A 16829-nucleotide genomic window follows, 5' to 3' on the forward strand; every position below is an offset into this window, starting at 1 on the left:
CCCCAAAATATTAGTTTGTAGTGACACCACTTTCTAAAGATTTACACACACATACACAACCACCAATCTTTTTATGAGCTTGTAAAAATCAATTGAAGTTCCCTGCTCACCACAGTAACTGTACTAAGTTCTCCACAAACCCTCAGATGTCTTTACTTTGACTACATGGAGCTTTATTTACATAACTACCACTGAGGTTCAATAAAACATGACAAACATGCCCTCTGCTGGTTTAGCAAGGAATTCCATCTACTTTCAACTCTCAATAACTTTGTTCCTGACAAATCATATCTTAAAAAAAATTGATCAAGTAAAACTTAAAGGCAGCATTGAAAATCTTTTTTGCTGTTCATCTTTTATAAAATAATACATTTAAATATTGTATGTGTAAATACCATCATTAATTAAACACCAAACTCTTATGTTTTATTTATTATTTTATTTATTTATTGAGAAATTAAAATACTGACTAAATTGTCCAATATAAATATTCATCATACACATTTTCTATTAAGCAAGTAGCCAGTTTTTCCTACCACTGAATCTCCCTTCACCCATTACCTCCCCCTTGGATGTAGCCATCATACAACTCTCTCAGGTAGAGAATGAGCTCCTCTGTGTTTTGTCCTGTGAGAGCTGAAACAGGGATGACCCTCTGGGAAACGTGGCTTTTAAGAGTTTCCAGCTTTTCCTGGGCCTCAGATAGGTCCATTTTGTTGGCTATGATAGCCTGAGGCCGCTGGGACAGTCCAGGTTCATACTGGTCCAGTTCATAACGCAAATGTTGGAGCTGGGTCCAGGGCTCTTGAGCTGACAAGTCCAGAACAAAAAGGAGGAAACGGCAGCGCTCTATGTGGCGCAAGAAGGAGATTCCTAAGCCTCGATTTAGATGGGCTCCTCGAATAATCCCTGGGATGTCAGCAACTGCATAAAGTTAAGATAAAAAAAAATCACAACATCATTCAACTTTATCATACTGTAATATACTATAATAATAACCTTTTTTTGTCTCCTACAATAGACAATTAGAATCTTTGCTTAAAACCACCCACCTGCAACTTGCTCATGATCCCTGTACTTGACTATGCCCACATGAGGATTGAGAGTTGTAAAAGGGTAAGCAGCCACAGCAGGTCTAGCATTGGTGATGGCTCTCAACAGAGATGATTTCCCAGCGTTTGGAAAGCCAACCTGATGGGATGAAAGAGAATAAAAACACTTCAATACATCTGCATTGATGAAAAGTCTGACGCCAGTTTTCTCTTCAGAAACAGGGTCTGCTCACAAGTCCAGCATGTGCCATGGTACGAAGCTCCAGTTGAAGGAGCCGCTCCTGGCCTGTTATTCCAGGAGTAGCTGTCATTGGAGAACGGTTTTCATTTGACAGAAAGAATCTGTTCCCTTTCCCTCCAGCCCCTCCAAATGCAGCAAGATACTCCTGACCATGCTCAGTCATGTCCAGTATGGTTTTGCCCTGCTCCTTGACTACAGTTCCTAATGGTACCTTTACAGATTTAAAAAAGCAAACACACACACACACACACACAAAACATCACAGGATAGGTTAAGTAAGGTCAGGCCAGACTCATGATCAAAGTGGGTGCCATTTATGATGAAATGCAGGGACTCACACGAATGTAGGTTGGGCTGCCATTCCGACCATAACAGTTCTTGCTGCCTCCCGATTCCCCATCCTCCCCCTTGTAAAGTGGAACTACTTGTGCTAATGATTTGACAAAGCGGTCAGCTGAAAGCAGACAAAAAAGGAATACGTATAAAAGCATGAAGAAACTCATTCTTATTGAAGAATTTATTGTCCATTTGATCCTGGCTTTGGTTCCTGTCTATACACACTCACCGGCCACTTCATTAGGTACACCAGGTGCTCATTAAAACATATATTTAATCAGATGGCAACATCTCAATGTATAAAACATCTTGACACGGTCAAGACCAATTGCTCAAGTTTAAACAGAGCATCATATGGCGAAGAAACATGACTTAAGTTGCTTTGAATGTGACTGGATTGTTGGTGCCAGGAGGGCTGGTGTGAGTATTTTAGAAACTCGTTTACTGGAATTTTCCAGCACAATGGTCTCAAAGATTTATACATAACAGTCTTGAAAAGAGAAAATATCCAGTGAGCAGCAGTTCTCAGCAGGTGAAGATGCCTTGTTGATTTCAGAGGTCAGAGGTGAGCTGATAGGAAGACAACCTGCTGAACCTTGAAGCAGTTGGGCTACAGCAGCATAAAAACTACATCGGGCGCCACTCCTGCCAGCTAAGAGCAAAAAGCTGAGGCTTCAATTCACACAGGCTCACAGAAACTGAACAACGGAAGATTGAAAAATTACCGTATGTTTGCTCTTGAGAGTATATTGACTTCTACATAGCAAATAGTGCAAATAAACATTCCTGTAACCAATCAAACTTACCCTTTATAATGATGCTTCCTCCGTCACCTCCATTCCCTCCATCCGGTCCACCCCACTCTTTTCGAGGCTCACTGTGAAAGCTGCTGGCCCCTTTACCCCCTGACCCAGCCACCAGCTTCACACGGCGGTGGTCCACAAAGTGACGGGTCTGTGAGGCGCAAAAAGAAGCAATTTCACAGTAGAGTGAACCATGCTTACGACTCTGATAGTCTCCACGACAGGTGTGTTTATGCTTTGTAAATATGCAAATATCCTGAGAAATAAGACGTGTAAAATACGCTTTAACTTAACATACCAGTTTCTTTTCAGACATCTCCGTTTTCTTGGAGTTTCCGCGGACTTTGGTGCACAATGTACTCGAGGTGCTGACATCTCTGACACCGCCGACTTTCCTACTGCAAGTCACAGAACTGAGTGTGAGGGGGCTCAGCTCACCTCTTTCGACCTTTTGTTCGAAAATACATCTTAAAAGTAATTCCGAGGATGGTCGGCGAGGGATTTTAAATCGAGACAACGCTGCCAACATTATAGCGTTCAACAAACAGACACCGGTTACAGTTTTAAAGTAGCTAAAAGCGATCTGTCAATGTCACGTCGACCGTTTATGTTAATACGCATCTCCACCAGCGTGATAAACAGGAAACTATCGGGGAACTAGGTAAGGGTTTATAAAATCTAAATGTCCATTCATGGATTTCCCTTATATATGTATAATTATTTGGCGTTTTCAAAACGATCGCAACTACCCATCACACGTTTACTGACTACGACCAACACATCTACGGAAGCCCCACCGGTCAAAATCAGTCTTTGCCGTTGCTTTGCGGTCCACTACCGCCACCTGCTGTGCTACAAAAGAAAGGAAAACCTCATACCTGAACCGCCAAAGAACTCATATTTTCAACTCAAAACTCTAAAATGTGTCTACCTTAACAAAAAAAGGGCTCCTGAAGTTTGGTTGTGACCTAACCATGTTGCAATCTACACATGATGGAGACTTTATTAAGTAAACCTTACAAGTACCAGGTTGAAACCCCCTTTTGCCTTTAAAATTGCCTTACTTCTTCTTTGAATAGATTTAAGAAGCTGCCTTCCTCTTAGCTCAAAGCAGTTTGGCCATTCTTCTCTGGCGACATTTTTACTCTGAATTGCTCTTCACTGGATATTTTCTCTTTTTGAGACCCTTCTTTGGAAACCCTAGAGATGGCCCACCAGGCACCAGCAACTACAAAGTAAAGAAATCACATTTCTTCCTCATTCTGATGCTTGGCTTAAACCTGAGCATAATAAGTTGTCTAAATTATTGCCTAGTAATCTGAAGAACAGGTGTGCCTAATGAAGTGACCAATGAGCATACAATGAAATATTAAAGAATCTCTGACTCACGTTCAGATGACAAAATCCAGACACACAAAAGGTGAATGTCAATTTATTTTTGTATAGCAAATAGTAACAAAAGACAGCAGAAAAAATCAGGCGATGCAGTCTTACAATAGATAAGTAGATAACATTCATATTTGGATTATGCACATCAAACTCTCCTTCTCGCACATCCACACACACCGACACGCACACTAACAAGGCATACCACCCATGAGTGATGACACACTACGTAGAACTGGAAAACAACTTGCCGCACATGTTTGGTTCACAGTAAAAATGAGAAACTGATACCAATTTAGAGACGCCTGTGATTGTCAGTGTTGAGTGGTACATAGTTAATCAGCTGTTTGACAGCCAGGTATCTCCCATCCTTGATAACCCCTGCAGAATGACCACAGTTGTTGTGTTATTCTTCCCCTCTGAGGTAAGTTGAGTTACAACAAGATGTTATAACAGAATACTGCTAAGTTGGACCCTCACAACCACAGAAATAAAAAAAAAAGTTGTCTGATTTCTTTTTAACTAAATAAACAAAGAAATAACTTGCAGATAGATCGATCGATAATAAATATGAAAAAGGTAAATTCTTGTACATGAACAAAAATTATACTGCTGCAACAATTGTATTATTTTTCTTACATGAATTCCTTGATCTAATACAAATAATAGCAATAAAAAAAAATTACAAAGAAAAAAAACTGCTAAAGTAGTAAGATTTATGTTTGATATATTCACATATCTGCCTCTAAGTCACGTAAATAAAGAAGTAATATTCTTAAATAGTCTATCACATTCTGTTCTTTTCCTGTAACATAACACTGAATAACTTGAGACAAACGATCTCTGTCTTTATCACAGCTGTATGTAAAAAAACAAAACAAACAAACAAACAAAAAAAAACTACATATAATCACGTAAAGTTCACCGTAAGAGCCAACCTCAACATGACTGACGGAGCTGAGTGTATTGCACTTATTGAAGTTGAGGTGCAGGACATGTTACTGTTCTGTTCCTGTGTTACTTTGGCTTTTTGAGTATCATCTCTTAAAAACAGCCTGAATCACGCTACGATACAAAATATTAGACAATACATACACTGTCACTGTAAAATAAAGTGCAGACAAAGTGGCAATGCAATTTTATGTAAAAATCATTACTTTATGGCATCAGAGCGCAACACTCCTTACCTCTGCACAGACGCTATAAGCCGGCGCAGAGCGATGCCACTCAAAATATAGTGTCAAAAATACTACCACGATGTAAGATTATCATGGACAATGATACACATTGTTAAGTTTTCGTCTGTCAACTATCTATTATGTCGATTACCTCAGCAAGACATATGTAGAGAGTGAAAACACATAATGTTATACCACACAGCAACACATCACAGTTTGACTAACACAGACAAACCCCATGATCAAGTCAGGTTTAACGACCAACATTTTCACCTTTTTTTAAGGATGTACCATGAGATATAACAGTGTTTATACCAGGAATAAGAGCAAGATTTATAGTCTTCTATCAAATATCAAAGAATATTCTCTTCAAGGCTAATAAGCTTTTTTTTGTACTCCCACAGTCTCACTTGCGCTGTGCACCAAAAATAAAATAACATCAAAAGCTCTTAAAACAATAAAGGTAGGGGACAGAGAACAAGTTTATTTGTGCATGTGGCTGAGGTGCATGTGACAACTCCACAGCGCCCTTTTTAGTAGCTTGTATAGAATGGTTACATTAACTGCCTTGGTTTTGCAAGCACCACAACCAGCTACAACCCTGTTGAAATTAAAACAGAGGAGGGAAGCATCACATTTGACTGGATTAATTATTTTAGCTAGAATGATGAGTAATGAGAGGATAATAAATCTGATGGCAGCCTGATCTAATCCATAGCTGAGCCCAGTTCATTACTGTTGAATGTTCCATCGCACATTTTCTTCCACCAGCAAAACATTGTGCTGCCTCATTGCTGATAATTTCCATATTGACCCTGAAATTAGAAAAAATATATGTTTAATTGGATTTATTTATTTATTTATTTATATACTGCTTAAAGTTGTGGTTGGACATTTACATATACTCATCATGGGCATCAATTTAAAGACAATATTTGGTTTTTAGTTATTTTTTGAACTGTTCTTTTTGGTGGAATGACTCTAACATACATCTTCAAGATGTAGACCGATACTTAAAACAATGGGAAATGTCTGGGAAACTCTAAAGTGGAGATCTAAAAAGGAGAATGGTAGATTTAATCAAGTTGGGACGGTCTCTTAGAACCAATTCAAAACAGCTGTAGATTCCAGGATCATTAATTCAAACAATTATAAATAAATATGGTAAATGGCCTGTATTTATATAGCGCTTTACATAAATTACATAAATATAAATTATTCAGATGTGTCACTACTTTGCCAGGATCTGGAAGAAGACCAAAATGTCACCCTCAGATGAGAGGAAATTGTTCAGGATATTCAGAAACAACCCAGGGAATTCCCAAGGTTCAAACATGAAATGAACTGGAATCTGCAAATCTGAAAATCTTTGGACTATGCTTCAAAGGGGAAACCAGCCAATTTAAATTAACTCCACCAGTTCTGCCAATGAGAGCAGCCAAATACTGAACTTGGATTATGTCAGAAGCTTGTTGATGGCTACTAGAAGTGTCTGGTTGAGGTGCAAATTGCTAAATAACATTTAACCAAATACTACTGGAGATGTAGGTATATATTTTAGTCTGTATATAACATTTTGAGCCTGTGTGGATTACAGAAAACCCAAAAATAATTTCAAAGATGTGCACCCAATTCTTGGTTTTTAAGTCATTAAAGAAGCATGTACATAAGAACAAGTTATTCATTAAAGATGCATGCTCTCCACCGTGGGAAATGAACAGTTACACCATATTCATGCTGATGATGAATGCATGTAAACGTCTGACCACAACTGTCTGCATGGTGCTTTCAGAGTATATGTTTCTATTAGTACTAAAACAGACACACACTACAACATCTTTTTTTACTTCACTGGTCCTACATGAATCTGATTTTCTGTTGCTCTGTGTAATTATATAAGGAAACAGGAAACAGTGTTTTAGATCATGGTCAAATTCAATTACAATCCTTTGAGACAAAGGGGGTCTAGCAAGGTCCTGTGTTATTTTATTACTCTTGTTTCGTGCACAGACTTGTGACAGTATGTCTATACCTAAATAATACATACATTTTGCTTTAAGTTAAAACATCTCATGTACCTGTTCATAGGAGAACGGCCTCTGCGTCTGCGCTCCAGGGCCTCCCTGGGAAGATCGGTAGGATCCATACTGTTGGCTTTGACTCTGCTGATACTGAGAATATTGAGACGATCCTCCCTGGACTGGACCTGTAGCACAGGAGTTCAATTAGGTGGATGTTTTCAGTTATTTTATGTGCGTGTTTAAATTTGCCTGGATGCACAAAAACGACTGTATGAGTCACTCTCACCATATCCCTGGGGCTGTCCACTGTAGCCTTGTTGAGAAGAGTACTGCTGTTGGCTGAAGGCTTGCTGCTGGCCAGAGCTCTGTTGATACTGGGCCTGCTGTTGACTGTACTGAGAGTTCCCTGGAGGTAGACATATCAGATGCACATTACTATAGTTAAGTATTTATTTAAACAATAAAATATAGAAATGCAATTTAAATTAAGAAATGTTATTACCTCCTTCATAGTAATGTTGTGAGGATTCATCAAATGATCTATCATACCCTTGTTCCCCATAAGAGGACTGTTGATATGAATACTCCCCGTGACCTGCAGAGAACACGATTCAACACATGCAAAAACTCCTCTGCTAAGGCAAAATCCAGTGACAGACGAAAGATAAGTTATTATTTGCAGGTTGCAGCTGAAACATTCATAATAAATGTCTGTCAACAAATTTTCACACGAACACCATTTTGCCAGCCTTTTCACTTCAACGTATTACACAAAGCATTTTTTTTTAAAAAACCACCCCAGATGAAGTTTGAGCTCTCTCTGTGACACGCTGCTATATCGCTCTCTGAAATCTGAAATTTCGGCACACCAAAGGGGACAGTATGGACACAGACACAGTGGCAGAAAATAGACCAATGTCAGAGTTTTCAATTTTTTTTTCATTACTTTTGTCTCCCACAGTGAAAAGTTGGGAGGAAGAGCTTCAGCAATAAATCTGGCTCAGGCCTGTAGGACAGTGCTAAAGGGAAATGGAATGACCTACAATGCGGGTTGTGTGTTTGAAAGCTGTGTGTATGAAGTTTATGGATGTGCACGATTACCATCAGGGTAATACTGCTGGTTTATGGGCTCGCTGGAGCTCTGAGTGTGTCCATACTGCTCTCCGTAGAACTCGTCTTGTCCCATGTACTGCTGTGCAGATCCTGCAAGACAGGTAAGACCATGATTGGTTAAACAACTGGTCAAACCAACTGGCCATGTGTTGGACATGGCTGTGGCCAGGAGAACTAAAAATAGCTTAAAATAAAAATAATTAATATTACAGTAATGATGTTTTATAACTTATGTGTAAATAGAGTACTGTACAAGTCACTGAAAATGATTTTCAATAGATTAAATTGATAATATTAAATAAAAAATAATATGAAGGAAGATTTATTTTTTTATCCAAATTTTAGATTTAGTAATTGAAGTGAAACAATTGCACTGCTTGGTTGAATGAAAAATGCATGATATGCAATTTTTGAAGATAAAGTGTGAAGTACAGAAGGTCTGTTATTCTGGAAAATTAGGATTTGTTTGGTGGTGGTGTGCAGAAACTCCAGATTCCACTTCCGTTTTTGTTTTTTTTTATCTGAACTGGATCTTAGAGAATAAAAAAATTACAAAATAACAAGTACTCTGAAAACTGCAACAAAAGTCAGCATAGTCTAATCTCCCTTCAATCTACAACAAAGCCAAAAATTCCATACAAAGATGGGCAGAATCACAGAACGCACTCATACCAAAGCAATCTAAAACATACAGTTGTGGTCAGAAGTTTATATTCACTCACCATGGGCAGATGTCATGCAAATTTCAGGGTTTTGATGATTTTTCTGGGGTGGAATGATTGTACAACATACATCTTTAATTCAATAAATTCAGATTCACACAGGTTCAGACAGGTTACAATATATACATACATCCACACTAATATTTGGTTTCAGTTTCATTAAATTAACAACAAGTGCACTAAAGACAACTGATTGCTGTACAATCATTCCAAGAACAGTTCAGAGAAATCATTCAAATCATTTGAAACGCCAGATTACCATGACATCCATGTCCATGATGAGTGCATATAAACTTATCACCACAACTGTACATGTCTTTTGCACTTCCAGATATGACCAATTAGCTATAGATAATCAAAATATCCCTTCCAGCTGCTGCACAACCAAAGGCTGGTGGGAAATCCACACAGCTTAACCATGGACACAATATTCCTGTAACACACATCTATCTAGAAGCACTTCACACTATAATGCAATAGGGTACGGCCTGTTGCACTGGAATTAGTATCACATGCTTCTTCTAAATCTAAGTTACTACATGCCTTCAAAGCCTGCACCCTTTGAAAGACACAAAGGGACAGAGTGGAGCTATTATTAGGCACGCACTGACATTGCAAGTTAGGTGATTTACAGAGATGGGAACTTAAAGTGACACAAGTGATACATCTCCAGGCTACTTCTTAAAGTTACAGGAAGGCAACTAGAGCCTACACAATTCCAGATGTCTAATATCACTCTCGTTTTATAATCTTGGAACATCATACTACCAATACTACCTACTTATCAGGGGCTTTTGCAGCAACTATGGCTTTCATCTCAATCCATCTCAAAACTTAGATACTGGCAACCACCGTCACACTTGGAAGACCTGGAAAACTATTCGCCAGACATTCAGGTGTTCACACACAACCACCCACACAAGTGTACATAAGTACACAAATCAGTCCAAATAAACTCACTGAAACAACAGCCATACCAAAGCAGCATAAAGAAATCTTGCCACCTACCTTGCTGAGAAGAGCGGTAGGATCCCATGGGCCTCTGAGACATCATGCTGTTTCCTTGACTGCCCTGACCCATCATGCCCATAGCCTGCTGTCCCTGATAATGTTGCCCCCCAGCTTGGGCTGAGGAGTAGTGTGGTGTGGCAGACTGCTGGTGCATCATGGAGACTGTGGAGGAGGTGGGATTGTTTGGGGGGAGGGGGAGATCTTGTACATTAATATATAGAGATAAACTTCATCTATAATGCTGATAAATCCTGCTTATGCTTCAGAATGCACAGCCTTCTGGAGCATAAGCAGAATTTCCAGATCTGAGCCTGACAGAAATGTGTATAGTTACACAAACAAACAAATGTAGGAGGAGGTCCAAGGCAATCAGGACACAGGGGGAAAGCCAAAAGGGATCCATAGCATACAGCAGTCAAGGGTCTTTTAAAAAAATATCTTTAAAGAAATGCTTTCAAGATGCTGCTTTAAGTGTAAACAAAGCCAGCGAAGTCGGCGCTTTAACAGAAGTACGATAAATACACACGGACATCCAGGGAAAGAAGGGGTGCATCTCAAAAAGTAGGAGAAGTTAAACCTGAAGCAAAGGGAAGAAGGAGGGAGGCAGGACACCTCACTGATGAACTGAATGTGTTTCGTATTTGTCTGTTACACAGGAGGAAAGTTTAAGATATGCATGCAAGCATGTTTTTTATGCAAGCTCAAAAGGGGCACAGCTACCATGTACAGTATTTCACCCTGAAAACTTGAAAAGATTATTTTCATCATTCCCATCCTCTAAATGCCAAATCTTGTATAATACACATAAACAAGTAAAAAACAAGTACGGCATCTTGCATCTCGAGAGATGGTAACTCCTGACTATCAGATCATGATGGTTTAGAGACCAATTCCTGACGACTGGGCTTTACGATACCTGGCTCACCTTGGTTGGAATGCATGTTGAGGTTGCTGCGGGAGGAGGAAGAAGAGGATGAGGATGTGGAGGAAGAAGAGGAGGAAGAGCCATAACCAGGCCCAGGGCCCTGGATCATGCTGCCCTGGGAGGAGGGCGCAGCGTGGCTGTACCCAGGGAGCGAGCTGCCATAGCTGCTTGCTGGCAGGCTGAGGGAGGTGGAGGGAATAGCCGACTGCACCTGACCAGACTGCTGCTGCATGGGGGCATGGCTGGGCCCTGACAACACACACGCACAGTCAGAGCAGCCACCACACATTCCCCTGTGGTGCCATATCATGTTAACCACGGCCCCACATTCAGTTCATCTTCACAGGAGACGTGCATGGTTGAACAAAGGTAGAGTAACGCACGTTAAGGATGTGTGTATATTTTTTTCACAAGAAGAGGGAATATAGTAACATAACTGTGAAACAATCTGACTCATTGGCTGAACTTAAAGCCACAGATACTTAAAGGCAATGAAGCAATATAGAAGTGCGGGCACTGTGGCAGACAAGACATGGTACTGTGTCTGCAGACAAACATGCAACTAAGTCAGAATCAGACGAGCAAGCAAGACACTGGACAGACAACAAAATCGGGAGGCATCTTTGGGCCGAAATAAGTGATTCAGGGCTTATCTGTAAAACGCAGGTATGCAATTAACTCTCACCATTACTCATTTGGCTCTGCATCATTGATGTCGGGGGCAGTGCTGGTCCCATGTTGTCATTGAGGTTACTTTGAGCATGTCCCCCACTCTGGCCCATCCCTCCAGGACCCAAAGACATACTGGAAGTCGGAGGCTAAAGGTGTAGAGACGTAATATTTAAGTAGTGGCAGTCATAAATGATATGCAGTTCATTTTTTTCACACTGTATTTATATGCATCTATTTTCTGTTTTCGATTAATGTTCTATTTTCTCAGTGGACACAGTGTATACTTATATTTCATAGTTGCCATTACTGGAGTCACAAATCACACTTACCGCAGGTAGTAATGACTGCATGTTCTGATTTGAATCAGCTATTGTGGCCAAGTAAACAAGATTTCTGTGCAGGATCTGCTGATACCTGGAGGAAGAAGAAGAAGAAAACCAGTCTTAATTGTGCTTTGATATTTAGCAGGTACTGGTCAGGGAGGAAAGACGAAACCACTTACTGTGTGCATTCAGCCGTCTTGCCTTTGCTTTGGTAATCCATTATGCACTGTATTAAATGATGATTTTCATCCAGCATCTTTGGAAAATAATAAAACAACTTCATTCCACTGTATCTGAAGTCCTTTAAGTGTATAGTAAATTATTAACTAACAAATACTCTATTAAAACAGTGCTGTGCTTGATTCTCAGAACTTTATCCAGCCCTTGAGTGTTTTTTTCTGGGTCATCTTTTTCATTTTCCTTTTATATAACAGAGCCAAAAGAAGAACTCATTTTTCACTGTCTTTATTTAGGACGCCGGTTGAAAGTCTGGCTTTCAAGGATAGGGTTTACGTTTTACTTTCGCGCTAAACGGTTCAATCAAGGATAAAAGCGGTGCCCTAGGACATATACTGTAACACCTGCCTTCAATTTCAATCTATAGCCTACTTAATTAAACACCAGGGCAGAGCTGCTGCTTTGAGAATTCTTGTTAACCATCTTGCGAGGAAATAAAACTGATTTCCAATTTCTCACACAAAAATATTCCCATTCGTCTCAAAATATCTGCGAGGATGACAGACAGCATCACCAAGAAAGCAGAGATCCAGCCGGCGTTAAGCCGAGCGCTCGTCTACATCACCGCGATGGCTTTGTTTGGTTCGCACCTTCAATTGACTGTAACGTTACAATACCAGTTGCCATTTCTTTGATATTCACCACTGGCTACTTTCTCTGCACTGGAGGGGGATCACATACTCCCATGCTAGAATATCTAAATAGAAATGTCGCGACGTTTTAGGATTTTTTTACCTTTTGAATGGTTTGCTGTGTCACCTCCCCTTTACTTCTGGGGCGCGCCGATGAAAACGCCACCGACATTTTGTCATATGGGAAATAAAAGAGCCGCTTTTATTCCAATATTTATTATCTCGAGCGCAGCCTTCTATTTGGTTACATAGTTTCTCCATTACCAGGAATAGGGGTACTGACCAAACCAGAGCCATGTCGCGAAAGATGGAAAATTAGAAAACACTTGACTTATCTGAATGGCATTAAACAGGATTTCCTTTAAGCTATTATTTATTATCTGCGTGCAAATAATTACATGCATATAAAGGGATATGATGGTAAGGGACAAATCCCTCTCCCTCAGATTTTGGTATAGTCCAGGCAGTGAGTAGCCTACCACTTTCCCCTCACTGTAGACGGGGTATCGTTTGATTCAAGAAAGCAGTCTGCTTGGAGCACACGCTGCTCAGTGCGCAAAACCTTTAAGGATCAGCTGTAGCCAAAGTTGCTTTCAGCATTTCAGGAAATGTGGGAATCCCACCGTTCACTGTGGAGTGTTTACTTTTTAACAACAGCACTTGCCCCTCAAGTGCTGAATCAGGGAACGTGTAATCTTATAATTCAGTGTGACATTTACGCTTTTTAAATTTTTTGCCAGTTTATATAATCGAATCTTGAATATATTGCAAACGTTGTTTAAAGGAGTGATCCTTCTTAAAAGGACAAAGAAACAGCCATAGAAAACAGATACTATCCCAGATTTAGAATTGGGATTGTACAACTAAGAATTTTTAAATGCTTACTTGTGCAACAAAATGTCTTTTAGTCTCATAACAGGTGTATCAGCACATCCATTTTATTTACATTCAACTCATTCCCTTGATTATACCAAATTAAGTCTTAAGTCTGAAAGCTCCTTTAGTTCATTATATTAATACTATGCAACATTGAATGGACAAATCTGATTAATACTCCCAAAAGGCAAAAGCAAGAATTTACAAATGTGCAAGTAGCAAACAAAAGTAGAAACTCAAGCATTCATGGTTTCCCCCTTTTAAACAAAAAAAAAAAAAAAGCTGGAGTAAATTTTACCCACATAAAAACAAGGTCAAATGTCAAAGAAATAATGTTAAACTTTTTAATGACAGACGTTTTGACTGGTTACAGCACAGCTGTAATAATGATGGCTTAGTTCCATCATGTATCCCAGTAAACAGACTGTAAACAAACATGCACAGCATAGCACCTCTTCCAAATGCAATACAGCCTTCATTATTGCTCTTGTGATTTCTTCACTGTGCTAAACATCAAAAGGTCTGTCAAGAAAAGGGGGGCAAGATTCTTACAGGGGATCCAGTACCTTCCAGAAATAGGGTATGAAATCAGTCAAGGTGGCTTTACTCTACTGCCTTTGTATGAAACTGATCTGTACAGCCGCCCAGTTGCATTTCTTTGAGTTAGACTCGAGCAGCACCTCGTCCTCTTCTGGTATATCCACCTCTGAATCCTTGGCCCCTCAGGAAACGCCCAGGGACACCAAAAGTCTCCAGATTGCGCTTTCGCTCCTCTGCCCACGTCAGTCTGAAACCATTGATGTACATAAATAGCCATGAGCACATATCTGTACAAAGACCAGCTTTTATATAAGACAAAGACAGTCAGTTGATTACCTGAGCCCATTATCAGATGAGATGTTGTCAAAGAAAGACTTTGCTTTGTCATAGTAGCACTTTGGACCAAAACAATCCTCCCCTGAACTCAGCTGCAACCCCTCCGTTTCCCTTCCGTCAGAATTCCCATCTGAAAACAGAAAAAAGTACTGACAGTGGAAGGAAGGACAGACCAATTCCCTGGTTTTCAGCTATTGCATTTATTTACAAAAAAGAAAAAAAAAAAAAAAAAAAAAAAAACCCCACACAAAAAAACAAAAAAAAAAAAAAAAAAAAAAAAAGTATGATAGATATCTATCTATCTTTAAATTGACAGCATTCCTTCAAAGAGAATTAACTGACAAAGCAGGTGATTTAAAAAAAAAAAAAAAAAAGTGGTGCATTGTTGGCAACTCCAGCTGATAAACCAACCTTTTAGAGTCAGCCTCTCCTGGAACTTCTCCTCAAGCGCCTCCTTAATGAATTGCGCGTTTGAGGAATCAAAATCAAAGTCTGTGTCAAATTTAAGGGTGGGAGATAGAGCATTAGCCACCATCAGCTGGCCTCTTCTGCGGTTCCTGCGCCGTCGAGGTCCTAAGATTATTATTATTTATTTTTTATTAAGTGCACCTCAAGTTTGTTTTGTATACAAGGATGTCCTTTCTGATTTTCAAGTCTACTGGAAACTTGCATGTTTAATACCTTGTCTTTTTCTAGCAGGTGGCCTGGTTTCAGCATTTTGCTGCTGACTGTCTTGAGAAGTGGATCCACTTGGGTCTGATTGCACTGCAAAGACACCCACAACAGCTACACTTAGTTTTAAGTGCATGTAGCTGCCTAGAAAAATACCCCATTATTTTCCCCGAAACATACATACTCCTCCACAGTTAATCAACCTGTTTCACTTGGGAAACATCACAGTACTTTAACAGCATTTCCTTCTCATTGCTGCAACATTGTTTACTCACTGGTGGCTTCAGTGACCCTTGTGGTTTGAATATTTGTTCCTCTCGTCCCCTTGGGCTGCCTCCTATTCCGCTGCTGCTGTCCTTGTTCTTCTTGTTGCTCCTGCTGCTGGGATCCACTCGCACCTCTTCTCTGCCTAAATGTCTTTACACTGACGGTTTGAACAGCCTTTTCCACCATGGGACCTCTTTGAGCAAGTAAGCCTTGAAGTAAAGGCCCTGGGTAAAGGATATGAAGTGTGTAGTATAGAAAGAACCCATTTAAATTTTTTTTTTTAGTCAATTAACTTGTTAGAAACTTGCTGTCATTGATTTACCAAGGCCGAGAGCTGCAACATACTGCTGATTAAGCAGAGAGCTAGCAGCAACCTGGTTGTAGGCAGGCATCCTTAAAGGGCTGAGTGATCCAACGGTAGATTGGATGCTTGAAGCGCCTGAACTGGAGGTCTGGATGAACCAAATATGTTAATGTTTAAACACACATATACATACTTAGTCTGTTTTTAGAAGGAGGGTGTAACCAAGCAGTTTTTGTACACCTGTATTATTGCAGGATCCTGAGGCAGGCCATGGTGATACCTTGGAGGGTCACCCAGTGTAATATCCTTAATATCACTTCCCCGGAAAGTAATGTACTCATAGACATCATCTTTGGGTGACGTTGGCCTATCTGTTGGCCGTCCCTCAGTTCCAAAACACTTGACTAGTGAAAAGAAAAACAATGGATAAAGTTAGGAAAGTTCCACCCATATTTCACTTGCCCAGTTTCTTTCCAATTCAGTTAAAATGACTAGATGTTACAGTCCCTGATAATGCATTGCTTTAGATGGAGAGACTCTTGAGGGATGGCTGTTATGAGGAAAGGCAGCCCAGAAACTTTGCCAGCAGCTAAGATTAAATAACAATAACTAGAAATGGAGAAAAAAATTAAAAAGCAAGTTTTTGAAACGCTGACAGATTTTCAAGAACACTGATAGCTAAATAACTCACCTTCTGCCAGAACTACTGTGCTGTTCGCTGCATCAATAGTATACAAAATCCCTTCATAACGATTTTGGGCTTTTGAGAGGAGTGATACTTTACAGCCAATGTATGGCTTCGAAGCCATGGCTCGAGAATATCCGGGGCCGTTGCTATAAACTTCTATAAAGACTCATCACACGGCACATTTCGAGTCCTAGTAAAACCGGAAACAATTTATAGGCGTACACAGCTGACCTGATTGAAGCACCTGGCAATCATTGATGGCAATAAAATGAATGCCAATCACCACGGCTTGATTTAACTCACTTGTGACCCATTCGTTTGAATTTTTTCGTAATCTATTATTTGTTACGAATTCGATCAATAATTATGATTGTGCTTATGGTACATATTTTTTTCATAAAAACATTTTTTAGATAATTTTTATAAGTTGCAACAAAAGTCACAGTCACGGCGTTAAAAGGCTGAGTCCTGTGATGCACAAACAACCGTGCAAA

The 16829-nt window shown here is 39.8% G+C and overlaps 3 protein-coding genes across 5 annotated transcripts; all 3 read right to left on the reverse strand.

Annotated features, from left to right (window-relative positions):
• Positions 1 to 228: 228 nt before the first annotated feature.
• mtg2 (mitochondrial ribosome-associated GTPase 2) lies at positions 229 to 3213 on the reverse strand. The gene is made up of 6 exons (XM_005926144.3): positions 2731 to 3213; positions 2436 to 2583; positions 1632 to 1747; positions 1286 to 1504; positions 1053 to 1191; positions 229 to 924 (listed from the first exon to the last, which is right to left on the reverse strand). The coding sequence occupies exons 1-6, from the start codon at positions 2959 to 2961 to the stop codon at positions 551 to 553; spliced, it is 1227 nt and encodes a 408-aa protein (XP_005926206.1). The 5' UTR covers positions 2962 to 3213; the 3' UTR covers positions 229 to 550.
• A 204-nt stretch (positions 3214 to 3417) lies between these two features.
• On the reverse strand, positions 3418 to 13477 carry LOC102289689 (SS18L1 subunit of BAF chromatin remodeling complex). Of its 3 annotated transcripts, XM_005926146.3 has the most exons (11): positions 12756 to 13477; positions 11963 to 12039; positions 11790 to 11874; positions 11474 to 11606; positions 10789 to 11037; positions 9861 to 10025; positions 8119 to 8220; positions 7520 to 7612; positions 7304 to 7423; positions 7075 to 7202; positions 3418 to 5811 (listed from the first exon to the last, which is right to left on the reverse strand). In XM_005926146.3, the coding sequence occupies exons 1-11, from the start codon at positions 12822 to 12824 to the stop codon at positions 5785 to 5787; spliced, it is 1248 nt and encodes a 415-aa protein (XP_005926208.1). In that variant the 5' UTR covers positions 12825 to 13477; the 3' UTR covers positions 3418 to 5784. The 3 variants fall into 3 exon arrangements, with proteins under 3 accessions (XP_005926208.1, XP_005926211.1, XP_005926210.1); XM_005926149.3 differs by lacking the exon at positions 10789 to 11037; XM_005926148.3 differs by lacking the exon at positions 8119 to 8220.
• A 90-nt stretch (positions 13478 to 13567) lies between these two features.
• Positions 13568 to 16593, reverse strand: LOC102289391 (protein LSM14 homolog B). The gene is made up of 8 exons (XM_014334815.2): positions 16339 to 16593; positions 15888 to 16051; positions 15666 to 15795; positions 15352 to 15567; positions 15086 to 15169; positions 14816 to 14977; positions 14405 to 14534; positions 13568 to 14315 (listed from the first exon to the last, which is right to left on the reverse strand). The coding sequence occupies exons 1-8, from the start codon at positions 16454 to 16456 to the stop codon at positions 14192 to 14194; spliced, it is 1128 nt and encodes a 375-aa protein (XP_014190301.1). The 5' UTR covers positions 16457 to 16593; the 3' UTR covers positions 13568 to 14191.
• Between the last annotated feature and the right edge of the window lie 236 nt (positions 16594 to 16829).

This window comes from Haplochromis burtoni, unplaced genomic scaffold (genome assembly GCF_018398535.1).
Source record: "Haplochromis burtoni strain Fernald_Lab_line unplaced genomic scaffold, NCSU_Asbu1 Contig_91, whole genome shotgun sequence".
Taxonomy (NCBI): domain Eukaryota; kingdom Metazoa; phylum Chordata; class Actinopteri; order Cichliformes; family Cichlidae; genus Haplochromis; species Haplochromis burtoni.